Genomic DNA, 18058 nt, shown 5'->3' with positions numbered 1-18058 from the left:
AGCCTCTTTGGTGGCAGCTACTGGCTGGGAAAGGAAGCAGCTGGAGGCTGGGAGGGTGACGCTGTCCGGGGGAACTCTGCGGGAGGGGAGCCCACTCTGTAGTAAAAACAGAAAGCACCCCAGCAGCGCAGGCTGCAGACAGGAAAGAGACAATTACGCAGGTATAATGGCCAGTACAGCGAGTACAAAAGAGCAACTTCAGAGCAGAGGAAGCTAGCTCACTGATTTCCCCAGCTCCTGTCTGGCCCCCATGCAATTTCTGTAATGTCTATAAAGCAGAGCCAACGGCACCTGATTGTTTCCAGGGTCCTAGAAAAGGCTTGCAGGAGAGCTGTAATGAAACTGAAAAAGAAGAGGGCTCTCACCATTGAGGAAGCGCAAGAGAAAATGGGCCCTTCGCCCTGTGGCTGACTTCCTCCGTAACAAAGCTCACAGCAAATTACTATGCCTTAATGGGCCCAGCTGTAAAATGGGGAAAATGGTGCTGAGAAGCCCGGTGGGACCCTAAACACAGCAAAATCTTTAATTAATGACAAAGCACTTGTTATAACCAGTGCAATCAAAATGCACGCACCCACGTGGGGCAGATAAGCACAGGGAAGGCTTTGAAAATCCATCTCCCTGTGGACCTTCATAAGAAGTCAGCAATTTTTCATGGAAGATTTGGGTTAAAAAGAAATTGACTGCCTTCAGGGCATCATGCTTCAGTAGAGAAACCCGGGCAGGGTGGCCAGACCCAGCAGGGAGTTCCACAGCCAAACCAACTCACAGCTGCAAAGCAAACAGACACTGTGGCCACAGGATAAATACACAAGGACCCAGGCTTCAATGACTCCCTAGAAACCGGGGCAGGAAAACAAAAACACCTTCGGAATGAGACCCTTGGTTATAGTTTGTGCCTTCAGTAGCCTAAGATCCTCCATTCAAATACAAACAAGACTTCTCCTTTATTAAGTCTTTCTTCTCTTGAATATCTTCCACTGATTCATTGCTCAGTTCTGCTTCTTAATAAAGGAAGCAAGGTATATTATTTTTAAAAGGTCTTAGGAGATTCTTGTGACTGCCGGAAAGAGTGATAAATACACACACACACAAAACATTATTTAAGCCTCTACTATGTATGTATCACTCACTTTTTTTCCAAATTGGGATATAGTTGCTTTACAATGTTGTGTTAATTTCTGCTGTACAATGAAATGAATCAGCTGTACTGATACATATATCCCCTCCCTCTTGGACCTCCCTCCCTCCCACCCCACGCCCACCATCTAGGTCATCACAGAGCACCGAGCTGAGCTCCCCAAGCTATACAGCAGGTTCCCACTGGCTATCTGTTTTACACATGGTAGTGTGTTTATGTCCATCTCAATCTCCCAGTTCGTCCCACCATCCCCTTCCCCGCTGTGTCCACATGTCCATTCTCAACGTCCACGTCTCTATTCCTGCCCTGCCAATAGGCTCATCTGTACCATGTTTCTAGATTCTACATATATGCGTTAATATCACTTTAGATGCTATTCTATTTAAATCTTCCCAGCAACCTCATGAGATAGTTTTCATTATCCTCATTTTTTTGTTTTGTTTGGTTTTTTTTAGCAGATAAGGGAATGCGGCTTGTATACAGCCCGGCAGCCTCAGCTCTGCTCATTCTGCTGTACCGTCTTCCTATAGCCCTAAGACAAGTGCAACCAATTCAAACATCTGTAGCCTCCCTTCTAAATAGGGAGATGTTATTTTTTTAAATTATAGTCACTTTTGTAACATTACATGCAGTAGAGTTTTGGGTGTAAAGTTATAGATTTAGACATACGCACACAGTTATGCAGCCATTACCACAATCAAGATACAGAAGAGTGCTGTCACATACTGCCCCCCACCCCAGTTCCTTCCTGTTGCCCTTTGTGATGGGTCCCTTCCCCCAATCCCAATTCTTGGCAACAATAGATCTGTTTTCTGTTTCCACAATTTGGCCCTTTCCAGAAAATACCTACCATCTTAACATTCCCGCCACTCCCGAGTTCAAAAGATGCCCGCCTCCCTCTGTGAATATAAACCCAGAAAAGCAATGCAGGGACAGCACATGGGACGGAAAAGACACAGGATGGGAGATGGCACTGAGCTAGCAGGGGGTTTCAAGGCCCCTCGTCTCTCTCCCACCCCCCAAAACGACAGAACATCCTCAGCGCTTCAGCTGGTGGGGCAGAGCTGGGGGCTCAGTCCTGGAGCTTGAAGAGGCAGCCACTGTGCCCTTCTGCTGTCTCAGTCACCGCCCGCACCTCCTCCCCACGGAAACTTGGAGAATCATTCTGTGATAAAGCTCTGCTCCATTCATCCTTGACTCTGATTTTCCTACTTTTAAGCAAACAAGCTGTTTTCATATAGCCAGATTGGCAGGTGCTTACGATCTTATAGAGGAGGAATAAGCCTCCTATACGTAGGAGAGTCATCCCCCAGAGAGCCTGGAGGGACACATGGGCACAGCAAAGAGGGAAGGAGGGAAGGAAGGAAGAAAGGAAGGAAGGGAGGGAGGGAAAGAAACAAGGAAGGAAGGAGGGAGGGAGGGAGGGAAAGAAAGAAGGCAGGAAGGAAGGAAGGAAAGAAGGAAGAAGGAGGGAGGCAGGAAGAAGGAAGGAAAGAAGGAAGGAAGGAAGAAGGAAGAGGAGGGAGAGAGGGAGGGAGGAGACTCCCCCTGCAAGGTCAGATCTGCTGAAGCAGGCATGACCTCCAGAGGTGTTCACTGTCCCAGCAAACCCCACCATGTACCTGGCTTGGCTCCTGTCCTGGCACTGAGCTCCCGGGAAGCCCCTTTGGAGAGGCAGCCCTACCTTCAAAGACTCAGCCCCAGGGCCTGCAGTTTCTTCCACCCAGGGCTCCCTTCCCCTCACTCAAGCAGTGTGTCCCTCGCACCAGAATATTCTTTGAAGCTGGCCAACTGCAACTGGCCACAAGTTTTCAACAACTGTAAGCATGAGCTCGGGCAACCAGGCTTTGTGGAGGATTCCACCTGCAGGGCCTCAGCTCACAAAGGGGTTGAGATCATTGACAGCTCAGTGTAGAGCCTAATTTTATGAGGCCAGCAGGATTCCAGAGAGTGACAACAGCCTGCTTTCTCATCAGGTTGTTCAATTCAAATATATGATCAAGTATCAATTTTCCCAGCGGTCCAGAAGACGGTGATGGTAGGCACACATGGTCAGCGAGTGTGTGCTCTGTAAAGACCATGGTCCTGCAGACAGGACGGTGGGGAGGCACCCAAATGGGGTGCGTTCCCTGGTGAGTCATGGCAGAGACCCAGGGAGGGGGCACAACTAATGGCAAACGTGAGATGTGAACGTGAAATGACACGTTCCTCCAGTTTCACCAAGGTTTTACTTTCTTTTGATATTCAGAACACCCGGGAATCTGGCCAGAAAAGTGCTCTAAAGCCTCCTGTCATAGCACTAAAACTGGAAAAAAATTCCTGGAGCCCTTTCGTTGAAAGACTCTTATTAGGGTTAGAGGGGAAAGTGTGAGAGGGGAGGGGAGAGAGGAGAGATGAACCAGGGAGAGGAGGGGTGGGGAACTCTTCTCTGTTGATCTAGGTCAGCCTTGGGGTAAAATGTTGAATAAATCTACACTTTAATTTTTAATGCATATATCACAGGCCAAGTATTAGGTTGTTTTAAATGACAAGAGCTCTAACATTCATTATGACCTTGCTTTGGCAAAAACAGTTACTGGAATATATACATATATTTGTTTGATTCTAATGAATCAATATTGTAAGATATGGATTCTAAATACAAAATGAAATATCATATATGACATATATAATATGTAGTACATACGGTAGCTATATCTTATATATGACATATATAGTGTGGGCTATATATGTAGTAATTATATATTAGATTGTATATTCTAACGATAGCCAAGAAATTAGAAAATAGAACTAATTCCTTCCATTCTCCTATATTTTAAACAACTTCTATAAAAATTCTACATCATTTTGTAATCATATTCAGGAATTGTTAAATCTTTAAAGAGTCTGGGTGGTTCAGTGGGAAGTCTGCCCAGTATTTACTGCTCTCACTTGAAGTGTAGTCCCAAATCATCCCTCAGAGTAAGGCCCCTATTGAGGCTATGCGGATGGACAGACCTCTTTCTGTTCACTGCCAGCACAGTGAGGAGAGGGGGTCAGGTGCACCTTCCACTCTTCAAATGCTTGCAAAGGGGTCTTCCTCTCATCTTCAGAGTGGGGCCTCGGCGGGGTGGCCAGAGCTGTTGTACAAGCACCTCCCCCTAAGTCATCCATCTGTCTCTCATCTTCTGCCAACAGGCTGCCCCTGGCCTCCTGGAGCTGCAGGCTCTGGATAAGCAACCGACAAGCTTCCAAGTCAGCTTCCCACACTTTTCCAAGCAGTGGACACTTGCAGCTAAGGCAGAGAAGAAACAAAGGCATAAAAATTAATTAAGTGATGTTTCATCATACCACACCAATAACTTGTCTACCTGGCTAAAAGTTAGAGTTAACAAGTTAAGTTTACATAGTGATGGATTATTTCAACCAGAAGATTCAGAGGGGCCAAATCTGTTTACCGTGAAATAAGTATAGTCCTTCTTAGCTACTTGGTCTCTAAGGCTATCCAAGATCCTAAATATTTTTTCAGACTCAGTGGTCCAATACAACACCCCCACTCATGTCTGTGCTCTAGTCCTGCTGGCTTAATCTGAGTCCCCAGACCTGCCCAACTCCCCCAGGGTAAGTACTTTTTCATGTGCTATTTCATCTGTGTAGATTGTCCCTCCCCCACCATTTTCCCTTACTAAACCACACTCACCCAGGTAACACAAATGAGTGAAGCAGTGCAGGGGTAATATAAACCATAACAACTGATATTCAGCCTCAGTGGCAGAAAACAATAGAGAGAAGTGAACTCTTGCTAGTAGAAAGGACATATCCCTGCACAGAGAGCCCTTCCTCAGCTCAGGGCAACTAAAGCTATGAGGAATGTAGACTCAATGTTCACAAAAAATTCTGACTTTCATGGAAAGCCAAAAACCTGAAATTTTAAATGAAAGTATGTATTTTTCATCCATTCATTCAGCTTCAGGCTGGATATTTTCTATACACCTATCTTCCATTTAATAATCCTTCCTTCTACTGTGTCTAATCTGCTATTCAATTTATCTCTGTGTTCTAAATTTTAGTTAATTTATTTTTCAGTTCTATAATTTCTACTTGATTTTTACAATATATTTCAGTTCTCTGCTGAAATTATCCATCATGTCCTCTATCTTCCTCAACATATGAATTATCATTATTTTAAAGGTTGTATCTATAAATGATGAATCCAGAAGTAAAAAAGAAAGAATGAGACAGAAGCAATATTAAAAGAGCTAGTGTTGAGAATTTTCAAATAATTGACAAGAGACATCAAACTACACATTCGGGTAGCACTACAATCTCAAAGAAGGGAAAATCAAACTAAAACACACACTTAGGTTCATCTTAGTGAAACTGCTGGACAACAGAGACAGATCAAAACTCTTAAAAACAGCTAGTGGAAAAAGACATTCACTTCAAGGAAGTATATCGCTGACAGAAATGGTGGATGCCAGGAGGTAATAAAGCAACATCTTAAAAATCGTGGAAAAAACCTAACAATCTATAAGTTACACAATTATTTTTAATTTCCTTCAAAAATAAAAGTAAAAGAAAGATATCTTCAAATAAATAAAACTGAAAGAATTCCTTGGCAGTATATCCATAATAAAGGAAATGATCCCAGCTGGAAGCAAGGACATGCAATAAAGGAATGAAAAACAATGGGAAGAGTAAATGTGTGGGTAAATTTAAGTGGCTGTTGATATAAAAAACAGTAATAATAATTTCTTTTGTGATCTAAAATATATGAAGAATTAAAATACATGATAGCCAGCACAAAGAGAAGGAGGGAGTGAAAGGAATTAAAATAGTTTCAATTCCTTGTGTTGTCCAGAAAGTAGTAAAGTGCTCATTTGTATTAAACTTTAAAAAGTCATGGATTCATATTGAACCCCTTATGGTAGTCATAAAACAGAGAAATTAAAAGAATGTATAACTAACAAGTTTGGGAGAAATGTTTTTAAATTAAAAAAATACTTAAGTATTGGTTTAGTGAAAGCAATAAAGAAGACAGGAATGAATGTGGTACAGATAGGGAAAATGGCAAAATAGAACTATTTATTCCCTAATATATTAGGAATTACATTAAATATAAATAGATAAATACTGTATTTAAAAGTCAAAGATTTTAGACTAGAATAAAAAATTCAAAATCTAATTACATGTTGCTTACAAGAGACATACATAAATATAAGGATACAAACAGGTTGCAGACAAAAGGATGGAAATATGTCATGAAAGCATTAGTGACAAAGTGTAGTGGGGAAAGGACAGTCTTCTAAACATATGCACTACGTCAGCTGGATATCACTATAGGAAAAAAAATCAAAGTCATGATTACTGGCTCATACCATGCAAACATCAATTTCAGGTGGATTGTAGATCAAAGTGTGAAAAATAAAGGAATAAAACTTCTAGAAAATAATTCAGGCATACCTTGCTTCATTTTATTGCACTTCACAAATAGTGAATTTTTTTCTTTGCAGTTTGAAGGTTTGTGGCAACTCTGCATCAAGTAAGTCTATCAGCACCATTATTTTAACAGCATTTTCTTATTCCATGTCTCTGTGTCACATTTTAGTAATTCTTGCAATATTTCAAACCCTCCACCAGCAAAAAGAGTTTCAGCAAACTCACTGAAGTCTCAGATGATGGTTAGCATTTTTAGCAATAAAGTATTTTTAAATGAAGGTATGTATATACATTGTTTTTTAGACATAATGCTATTGCACACTTAATAAGCTACAGTATAGTGTAAACACTGAGAAACCAAAATATTCGTGTGACTTGCCTATTGCAATATTTGCTTTATTGCCATGGTCTGGAACCAAATCTGCAATATCTCTGAGGTATGCCTGTGTAGGATAATATCTTTATGACTTTATAGTAAACAAAGATCTCTCAAACAGGATATAAAAAGTACTAACTATAAAGAAAACAAATGATAAATTTGACTATTAATATGAAGAACTTATATTCATCAAAAAAAATCATTGAGAAAATGAAATGGTAAGCCACAAAGTGGGAGAAGTTATTTGTAATACATATAACCAGCAAAGGACTGCTTCCGGAATATAAACAGGAATCCTACAGAACAATAAGAAAGAGACAGACAACCCAATTTTTTTAAAGGGCAAAGACTTGAACAGACACTTCACAAAAGAGGGCATCTAAATGGCCAATAAATACCTTATGAAAAGATGCACCATGCCATCAACCATCAGGAAAATGCACATTAAACTACAGTGTGATGTATTGCACATCATCAAGATGGCTAAAATCTAAAAGCCTGACAATACCAAGTGTCAGAGAAGGTAAAGAATGATTAGTCCTCTCCTATACTGCTGATGGGACTGTACATGAACACAGTGTCTTTGAAATCTCTTTGACAGATGTACTAATGTTGAAAATATGTCGATCACATGACCCAGCACCATGACTCCTAGGTTTATACTCATGAGACGCACATATTCTCATTGTTCGCAGTAGTCATGTTCTGTAGTCACCATGAGCACTGAATGAGCAGATACTGAACCACTGCTCTCAGGGGAAATGGAGGGTTAGCTTCCCGTGAGCCTTTGGTTACAACATTATCATTAACTGATCAATATATAACCTTGTTTTATGTGTGTTCCTGTTTAAAAACACCTTATTTAATATATATTGTTGATTCACTAACACTGGACTCATGGTCAGAGCACTGTAACTCTGGCCTGAACAAAGCTTACAAAACACATAGGTTCTCCATATGACACATCACAGCCTTCCTGCCCTCAGGAACACCAGACAGCACTTCAGCACTGTGCTGGGGAGGGGGCCTTTTGAACAGCAAAATCACCAAGACAAAAGCACAAAGATGTGAAAAACATGGCATTAACTAGACAGCAAAAAGGGCACTTGTCTACAGTATGAAAACTGTAACGAGGAAACGGAGCACTGCCTTGTTCGACCTCAGCTGGGATTGTGCACATCAGGTGACTCAAATTTTTGGCCACTCTGGGCACGTCCATGAATGACGGGGAAAGCTCTGCGGGTACTGATTTGGGAGTTACAAATAAATTTTAGTAAGTAGACAAACTCGCAAACACAAAATCCACAAATAATGAAGATCAACTCTATATATGTATGATTGGACAACATTATTTGTAACAGCCAAAACCTGGGAGGGAAAACAAATGGCCATAAATAGAAGAGTGGATAAATTGTGGAATGTCCATTCATTGGAATTTTTGCAAAGAAGATGAACAAATTAGTACAATCTGCAACAATATGGCTGGATCTCAACAACATAAGGTTAGACAAAAAGGCAAAGAGGAGGCACTATGATTCCATTTATTTTATGTTTTTAAATATGCAAAACTAATTCATGGTGTTAGACATCAGGATAGTGGCTTCTCTGGGGAGAAGAGGGGTAATGACAGGAAGAGGGGGCTGCTGGCGTAACTAGAAGTGCTTTATTTTTCTATGGTGGCAGTGATGAGTATGGTCATTTTGTGAAAATTCATCAAGCAGTATATTCACAATGTGTGCACTTTCTGATTGTGTTATATGCCAATCTAAAATTTAAAAAAGAGGGGAATTCCCTGGAGGTCCAGTGGTTAGGGATCTGCACTTCCACTTAGGGGGCACGGGTTCAATCCCTGGTCAGGGAACTAAGATCCCACATGCCGCGCAGCACAGCCAAAAACAAACAAACAAACCCCAACAACAATAACAGCAAAAAAACTCCTAAAGTAATAAAAAGAGAGAAAGAGAACACAGATATCTGAGCCATGTCCTGGAGCAAGAGAGCAGAAATGGGGTCTGGTACACATGAGAAGAGACCATCCTTATTAGAAAAACTGGACTCTATTGTCCAGTTTCCTAATTGTAGCCAATCTGATACGTGACAAGTGGCATCTTCTTTGAAGTTGTGTTTCTCCACCGCAATAGCTTCGCAGCTACTCAGATCTCCTCCTGTGAATTGTCTTTACCTATCCATTGCCAGTTTATTCCTGCCTTGGGTTCCCCATCCTTTTCCTAAGGCTTTTGTTGAAGAAAGCATTTTATTGCCAGTTCAATATCTTTAATTTTTAGTCTACTGATTTTCTGTTTCTTCTTGTATCCAGTTTAACAATTTATATCTTTTATAGAAATCAATCCATTTTCTTATGGGTTTCATATGTATTGTAATGTTTGTTCATAAATTAAAAGAATTTTTAAAAATTAATTAATTACTTTTGGGCTGTGTTGGGTCTTCGTTGCTGCGCGCAGGCTTTCTCTAGTTGCGGTGAGTGGGGGCTACTCTTTGTTGCGGTGCACGGACTTCTCATTGCGGTGGCTTCTCTTGTTGCAGAGCACGGGCTCTAGGTGCACAGGCTTCAGTAGTTGTGGCACGTGGGCTCAATAGTTGTGGCTCGTGGGCTCTAGAACACAGGCTCAGTAGTTTTGGTGCACGGGCTTAGCTGCTACATGGCATGCGGGATCTTCCCGGACCAGGGCTCGAACCCGTGTCCCCTGCACTGGCAGGCGGATTCTTAACCACTGCACCACCAGGGAAGCCCTAAAAATGATCCTTAAAATCACTTGTCTCCATAGACATTTCTCCTTTTCATTCTGTACTTTATTTAAATAGTTATTTACCTCTTTTCTGATTTATCTTGTTCAGTCTTATCAGAGGCTTGCTAGCTTATTAATCTTTTCAAAGAACAACTTTTGCTTTGTTAATCTTAGTTATTAATTTTTGTTCTCTATTTCCTTGATTTCTGATCTTATCTTTATATTAACTTTTTTGTCATTCTTTAGATTTATTATCTTTTTATTAGCTTCTGCTGTTAAATGCTTGTTAGTTTTATTTCTTGATTTTCCTCTCTTACTACTTAATTTTTAGCTAATGTATTTAAAGCTCTAATTTTTCATCTGAGTAATACTTTAATCATCTCCAATATTTTTGTCTTTTATTACAAAAATTTTTTTAGTTTTAAAATTATTAAAATATTTTAAATATACAGAAAAATATGGAAAACAATTTAACAAACACTTGTATACCTACCATCAAACTTATTCATTTTCATATTTTTCTGTAATTGAATTCCAGAATTGGCAACATTATTGTCCCCAAAATTTTACATATAGTGCTTTGTCTGATATTATAATTGTTACCCCAATATTCTTTTAGTTCCACTTTTCCTGGCTTATATATATATATATATATATATATATTTTTTTTTTTTTTTTTTTTGCGGTATGCAGGCCTCTCACCGCTGTGGCCTCCCCCGCTGCGGAGCACAGGCTCCGGACGCGCAGGCTCCGGATGCGCAGGCTCAGCGGCCATGGCCCACGGGCCCAGCCGCTCCACGGCACATGGGATCCCCCCAGACCGGGGCACGAACCCGCATCCCCTGCACCGGCAGGCGGACTCCCAACCACTTGCGCCACCAGGGAGGCCCTGTGGCTTATATTTTTACCACACTTTATGTTCAACTTTATTTTTACTTTTTTTTTTCAGAAATGAATGCAATACAAAACATTTGGCTGAATTTTATAAAAATCCATTCTGGAATTTAATCTTTGGGATTACTGGCTTTAACACAGGTGTTGTAATTACTGTTTAATTGTTGCTGTTTTTGTGATATATTACAACTAAGATGTCTAATTTTAAAAAGTTGTATGTCTTTGTTTCTTTTTCCTACCTTCCTTTTCCTTTTTATTAATTCACATAAAATTTTGAGAAAGAATACAGAGAGATCCATGTATCCTTTACCCAGTTTCCCACAATGGTAACATCTTGCAAAAATATAGTACAATATCACAACCAGGGAATTGGCATTGGTGCAATCCACTGATCTTATTCAGATGTCCTCTCGTGTGTGTGTGCATGTGTATGTCTATAGTTCTGTATAATTTTATCCCTTGTGTAAGCTCATGTATCCACCACCACATTCAAGGTACAGAACAACTCCACCACCACGAGCATCCCTATATGCCGTGTTATAACCACATCACTACTTCCCACCCTGCCCCCCATCCCTAGTGTCTGGAAACCACTACATCTGTTCTCCATTTCTAAAATTTTGCCATTTCAAAAATGTTATATAAATAGAATCATAAATAATGCACCTTTTGGAATTGGCTTTTTTCATTCAACACAGTTCCCTGGAGATTCACATAACAATAGTTTATTCATTTCTATTGCTGAGTAGTGTGCCATGCTCTGTCTGGACCACAGTTTATTCAACCATTCACCCACTGAAGGACATCTGTGATGTTCCCAGCTTGGGAATGTTATACATAAAGTTGCTATGAACATTTGTGTAGAGGTTTTTGCGTGAAATTAAATTTTCATTTGTCGTCTGAGGGACTTGCAGTAGATCAGGGGAGGAATGAGGCTACCTGGGCTGCACCTTAGCAAATGTTCACCACCCCCTCATTCTATCCCCATCCCATCTGCAAGGTGATACATTTGTATGTATCTCGAGGCCATATTTTAGTTCTAAATTTTTACTAAGATACATTTTTGTTTTATTTGTAAGCTCTCTATCTCCTCAACAGTAAAATTTACTAAAGTTTTTTTCACGTACTCTCTCACATAACTCACACTGCCCTCCTGAACTTATTTTTCATTTAAAACTTCTTTTTTTTAAGTGGTTTGACAGACGGCCTATTTATTTATTTATTTATGGCCAGATTGGGTCTTCATTGCTGTGCACAGGCTTTCTCTAGTTGCAGCGAGCGGGGGCTACTCTTCGTTGCAATGCACAGGCTTCTCCTTGAGGTGGCTTCTCTTCTTGTGGAGCACGGTCTCTAGGTGCGTGGGCTTCAGTAGTTGTGGCATGCGGGCTCAGAAGTTGTGGCGCATGGGCTTAGCTGCTCTGCAGCATGTGGGATCTTCCCTGACCAGGGCTCGAACCCGTGTCCCCTGCACTGGCAGGTGGATTCTTAACCACTGTACCACTAGGGAAGCCCTGTAAATCTTTTAAGAACTTACAGGTCTGAAAACATCTTTATTTCACACTCAAACTCTAAATAATGGTTTGGCTTAATATTCTGCCTTCTTGCCTTCTATGTTGTTATTGAAAAGTCTGAGATCTAATTCTTATCCCTTTCTAGATGATCTGCCCTTAGAAATTTCTTTTATCTTTGTTATATATAAAGTTTAATTACAACCTATTGACCACCCCACCCTTTTCTATTCTGTTAGAGTCATTAAGCCCATTGGTAAAAGGTCTTATAGCTTTTCCTTTTTTTCTGGGCAACTTTCAGTCATTAGTCCCTCAAATATTTCCTCTCTTGCCTCTATTAATTGTTTTCTTTTCTTCTGGCATTTTTTTTTCATATGAACTTTGATCAAATAACCCTATTCTGTACATTGCTTAACTTTTGTTTTTTTTCCTTCTCTCTGTTTCTCAGGCCCTCAGAGTTTTTGAATGGTCATCTGGCTCACTAGTTGGTTCTTCAACAAAATCCACCTGGCTGTTCAACCCATTTACTGAGACTTTTTTCAATTTTTAAAGTCTGCCTTATCTGAATTTCCATTTGGGTCTCTTTGTGACTTCCTGTCTTACTTCCTGTCTCCAATATCCTCCCTTATCTTTAGGAAATACGTGATACATCTGTTGAACATCTTGTGTCTAATTACAGTTCATCAGGTAAGAGTTCTTCTATTGTTGTTGTTCCTTTATAGCAGTTGCCCTCCTAAGAAGTTTTGTGTATTTTCCATATGAGTTCATGTTTCCTTAGGCATATTAACCACTTTGGCTGGTGATGGGTCTTTGGAGAAGGGGATAATGCCAAGGCCCTAACTTGTGCCCAACCTAGTAGGTTTATGTGGTGGGAGGGTGGGACATCGTCTCAGGGAAAAGAACCTCTGATGGGATAATCTGTACATCTGTGCTTGAAGAAAAACATAGATTCCCTCAGTTGCAATTATCTACCCCTCATGGAACTGGGAGGGCTGGAGGAATGCTCAAGATCCAAGCCCTCCCATGGTGGCTCCTCTGAGGCTGGTCTTCTAGTCCTACCTCCCCTGATTCACTGGCCAGCAGGTGCTTGTGTCTTTCCAGAAGCAACGCAGTGGGCACTGGCCTTCCCAGGCAATGTGGGAGAAAGAAAGGGGCGTGCCTGAAAACCTCTCCTCCACTTTATCATCTGTTTCTTCCCCACATGGAGACCAAATCATTTTCAGTTGCCCAGGGGGTTCTTGGATATTTTTTATTATTAACTTGTCAGATCCATCAGCATCTCTCTGATTTCTCATGGTGTGTGCAGGGCTGGATTGAAGGGAAAGAGCCAGCAGCCAACCTCTCATAAATTTCCTAAGGGAAAAGAGTTTGCTCATTTTGTAAATAATTTTCTACATTATAGTGATTTGAATACTGTAACTTTGTGTTCATTTTCTTTTTGATGAGATATAGTATGTGTGGTCTTTGAGTGAAAGTGAAAGATATTTATCCTGAAATATCTCTTAGAATGCATATGTCAAAGTTTGGAAACCAATTTTAGAGACACATACTGAGTGGTGAGTAAATCACTGTAGATATAAAATTGCAGTATATAGCTCATGTAATAATTCATGAGCTATATTCATTATAGCTCATGTAATAATTTCATGAAACTTTAGATTTTTAAAATATCTTCTTACTGAATCCATTTGTAATAAAGAGAGTAGTGGCTAATTTCGGAGTCTTGCAATGTTTTGCTATTCCTGTACAGAAGAATAATTAGGTCTTTAGTAATAATCCCTTAAATGAATGACTTACAGCTATTTGAGCTATGTGAGATCTTTGGTGATGTTTTCACAACTACTAATGAGGCAATTTGAAGATACAATTTCAGTGCTTGGGAGAAAGTTCTTGAATAGATAATTGAGATTCATCATTTCTGTTATTCCTCCCAGTTAAAAGTTAAATGAGGTCCAAGAGAGATCATCTGACTGTGGCTTGAATCATCATGGAACTGAGGCATGAATGTGTTATTTACAGAGAATGATGTTAATAGAGGGGGTAGGCAGGAAATTTGTGGGCAAGCTTCAATCCATTTTAGAAATGGAAATACTGAATTCTAACACAGACACCTACAATTTCAGTTCTTCTTACCAAACTCTCTTTCCTGATTTATTAATATTTTCACTTAAAGAGTATTAGCATTTTGGGACTTCCCTGGTGGTGCAGTGGTTAAGAATCTGCCTGCCAATGCAGGGGACACGGGTTCGAGCCCTGGTCTGGGAAGATCCCACATGCTGCGGAGCAACTAAGCCCGTGCGCCACAACTACTGTGCCTGCACTCTAGAACCCGCGAGCCACAACTACTGAGCCCTTGTGCCACAAATACTGAAGCCTGTGCGCCTAGAGCCCGTGCTCCATAACAAGAGAAGCCACCGCAATAAGAAGCCTGCGCACCGCAACGAAGGGTAGCCCCCGCTCGCCATAGCTAGAGAAAGCCCATGCGCAGCAACGAAGACCCAATGCAGCCTAATTAATTAATTAATTAATTTTAAAAAAAGGAGTATTAGCATTTTACCTCATTCTTTAGAAACTTTGAAAATAACCAGGTCTTTTTCTATAACTACGATGGAGGAAACTATCAAACCGATATGTGAATGCCCAATGGTACAAAGCTTTCAACTGCAAATTGCTTAAACACTACTAGTTCTCATGTGTCTAAAATCTTTCCATTCCTTGAGCAACAAAGATTTAATCTCCAATTTTTAAAAACTGTTTTTCTTAGAAATATTTAAATTTTATTCCTTTGTCTTTTATTTTCCAAGAAAGAAGATTAACACAATTCTCCCCTGAACAAAGACTTTTGGATATTTTAGCCCGCTTCCCAGAATGCCATCTGATAATATGACAAGAGGAAATGTAGTATATGAAAAAGTGTTTGTCCAGGAAACTGTAGTGGACACTGTTGTTTTCTGAGCCAATGCCCCTTCTTCTTTTTACCCTTCCTAACAGAACTCGGAGAGTAGTCAGGTAACCAACCCTCCCTCCTTGAGACTTATTGGATAGTAACTCCACCCTAGCTCCTCAGCTAGACTGTGATTTGATGAAAATAGTTGACCTATGATATTCTACTGGACAAGCCTTTATGGTCCAGGGGTTGGCAATCCCAGATAGCTGAACTTAGCTCAATCAGACCACGTTCTGTGGCCCATGCTGGGGTGCTGGTGGGTGGGGAATAGTTTTTACTTTCTCTCCCCAAACAGCAATGAACAAAGAAACCACTGTATCTATCTTGTGACCCTAATGGAAGCAGCCTACAAGCAAAGCTGATGCACTGTGAATGGAAATGGCTGAAAAAAAGAAATGGAAAGAATCTGGGTTTTTGAGGACAAGTCTTAGTTGCTGAAGCAACCAATGCAGGTGTCCATTCCTACTTTTGTTTAAGCCATTTAGAGCTGGTGTGCCTATTAGTTGTGGCTGAACAGAGCTGATTCAGCCAAAATCAGATGACTTTTATGGGAGTTTAGCCTCTGCTACAAAGTTGGTGACCTTTGAGAAGTACTTTCTCTCCATTTGAGTTTCTATATTTGTAAAATAATATCTCATGTCTATCTCAGAGGATGGAGTATAAAAAGGAAGATACGAACTGATATATACAATATATAAAAGAGCAACAGTAGTAGAAAAAGTATATAAGTTCTCAAATCTTGAATAGTAGTAGGCACTAATAACATGAAAATCAGTCTTAAATGTGCATGTATGGTGGCCAAGGTTTGACCACTGTGGTCCATATTTATTTATTATTCTATTATTATGTAAGAAATATAGATTGGGTGAGACCAGCAATTAATTCCATCCAAGAGTAAACGTTCCAACAATAATAAAATATATTTTGCAGAAGGGTAGTGCAGTCACTCATCCCCATCACCCCATTATCCCCATCACCCCCATCATCTCCACCATCCTCATCATCCCCATCATCTCCACCATCCTCACCATCCCCATCATCCCCATCACCCCCATCATCCTCATCATCTCCATCATCCTCATCATCCCCATCACTACCATCATCATCACTACTGTTAATTAACAGTGATTGGTCAGGAGCTGTTCTTAAAGTTGTTAATCCTCAAAATAACCTTATGAAGTAGATAGTATTGCAACATTGTGGCAACTTAAAATCACAATTCAAATTCTTTGACATTCCTACAATTGAGAGGTGGAGTCTTAGTCCTCTCCTCTTGATTCTGAGCTGCCCTTAGTGACTTTCTTGTAAGCAACTGATTCCAGAAAAGGTCATGCAGCTTCCACCAACTCTTCTGGGACACCTGCCCTGAGGGAAGCCAGTCAACAATTCCATCTATCCTGAGATCCATGCTGAGGAGACTACATGCAACTGCTTGGTCATTGGCACCAGCTACAATCTCAGCTGATGGCCACTCTCAGCTGCCAGTCATGTGAGTGAGGCATCTTCCTGTCCAGCTGAGCTGACATGACTGCAACCTCAGTTTCATGACCACAACCCTTAGTGAGAACTGCCCAGCCATGCCCTTCCCAAGTTATGACCTACAAAATTGTAAGCAAAGTAAAATGATTGTGCTGGGACAGACCTCCATTTTACAGGGGAGAAAATTAAGGCATCCTCAAAAGCCAAAGATATATTCTGACCATGAGTCTGCTCAGTTCCCTTTCCTTTGTGGATAAGCCAATCAGCCACGAATTTTAGAAGGCTTTTCCAACTTTGCAGCCTGTTTCAAACTCTAAGCAACAAGTTACCCTTTTCCCCCCCTACATCACTCAGTTGTAAACACCCAGATAAAGAAGGAAACAGAATACTATCAGAAACAACTAGGTATATAATTATCTGGAACAATTGAACACTCAGTTTTAGAACATGAAGTCAAAGTCATCAGGTATCTGCATCAACCCAGCTCCTCCTCTAAATTTCTCTATTTATATTCACGGTCTCTTATTCCTGCCTTATCTTGGCTTATGTGTTGCTCTTGCACCATTAGAATTCAATTCTTTGAGAGCAGCAGTCCTGTCTACCATGCTGACTGCTCTGTTCCCAGCACCCAGCACATTGACAGGTACTAGGACTCAACACGTGCTAAGAGTAAGTTGACTGTGTACATGTCAATCTCAATTGACATGTACACAGTGCTGTATTTAAAATGGATAACCAACAAGGACCTACTGTATAGCACAGGGAACTCTGTTCAATGTTACGTAACAACTTAAATGGGAAAAGAATTTGAAAAAGAATAGACTCATGTATATATATAACTGAACCACTTTGCTGTGCACCTGAAACTGACACAACATTGTTAATCAACTATACTCCAATATAAAATAAAAAGTTTTTTAAAAAGTAAATTGATTAATACAACATTGTAAATCAATTATGCTTCAATTTTTTTTAAAAAAAAAAGTGAATTGAATGAAGTCCAGAAATCATGGTCATTTTCAACATTTTTCTTTCCCTCCATCGAACTGTAGATCATAAATGGAGAACATTGTTCAGGTCTATTCTTCCCCTTGTTGACTCTACCCCAAATTAAGCAATTCATTTCTTCACCCCTGCAGTTAATGATGAGGCTTTCTGCCTTCAGATATTTCACTCTTCCAATCTATCCTGTCTATTATTGCTCTAAAAACATTAGTGGCTTTCACTGCTTGCCAGATGGAAAGCCAAGTCCCTCAAGGCCTTTCACCAGTCGACCTCAGCTCTGTTCCAGATGCTTCCCCACGGCTCTCCTGTGTGTCCCTAGATGACACCCAAGTGGACCACTTGCTCTTCCCAGGACAAACGGACAAGTTTCTAAATTCAGTCTACTACTTCCCTGACTTTTCTTTTCCAAAATCCCCACCCATTAAAAAGCCAACTAATTCATCAAGGCCCATCTCAAATGTCCTTTTAGTAAAGAACTCTTCCCTGATCCCCACACCATATATAGTCTCATTCTCTGAACTCCTATGGCATTTTATAGTA

At 40.4% G+C, this 18058-nt stretch overlaps 1 protein-coding gene across 1 annotated transcript in view; it reads right to left on the bottom strand.

The window, feature by feature from the left end:
* DISC1 (DISC1 scaffold protein) overlaps positions 1–18058 on the bottom strand; it is a 295665-nt gene that overhangs the window by 13793 nt on the left and 263814 nt on the right. Inside the window, 1 exon segment of the mRNA XM_060096696.1 lies at positions 4139–4415. Within this exon segment, the coding sequence (XP_059952679.1) occupies positions 4139–4415 (277 nt within the window).

Source organism: Mesoplodon densirostris, chromosome 1, assembly GCF_025265405.1.
Source record: "Mesoplodon densirostris isolate mMesDen1 chromosome 1, mMesDen1 primary haplotype, whole genome shotgun sequence".
NCBI lineage: Eukaryota > Metazoa > Chordata > Mammalia > Artiodactyla > Ziphiidae > Mesoplodon > Mesoplodon densirostris.
The sequence above is the reverse complement of the archived record's forward strand: the minus strand, read 5'-3'. Positions and strand labels throughout refer to the sequence as shown.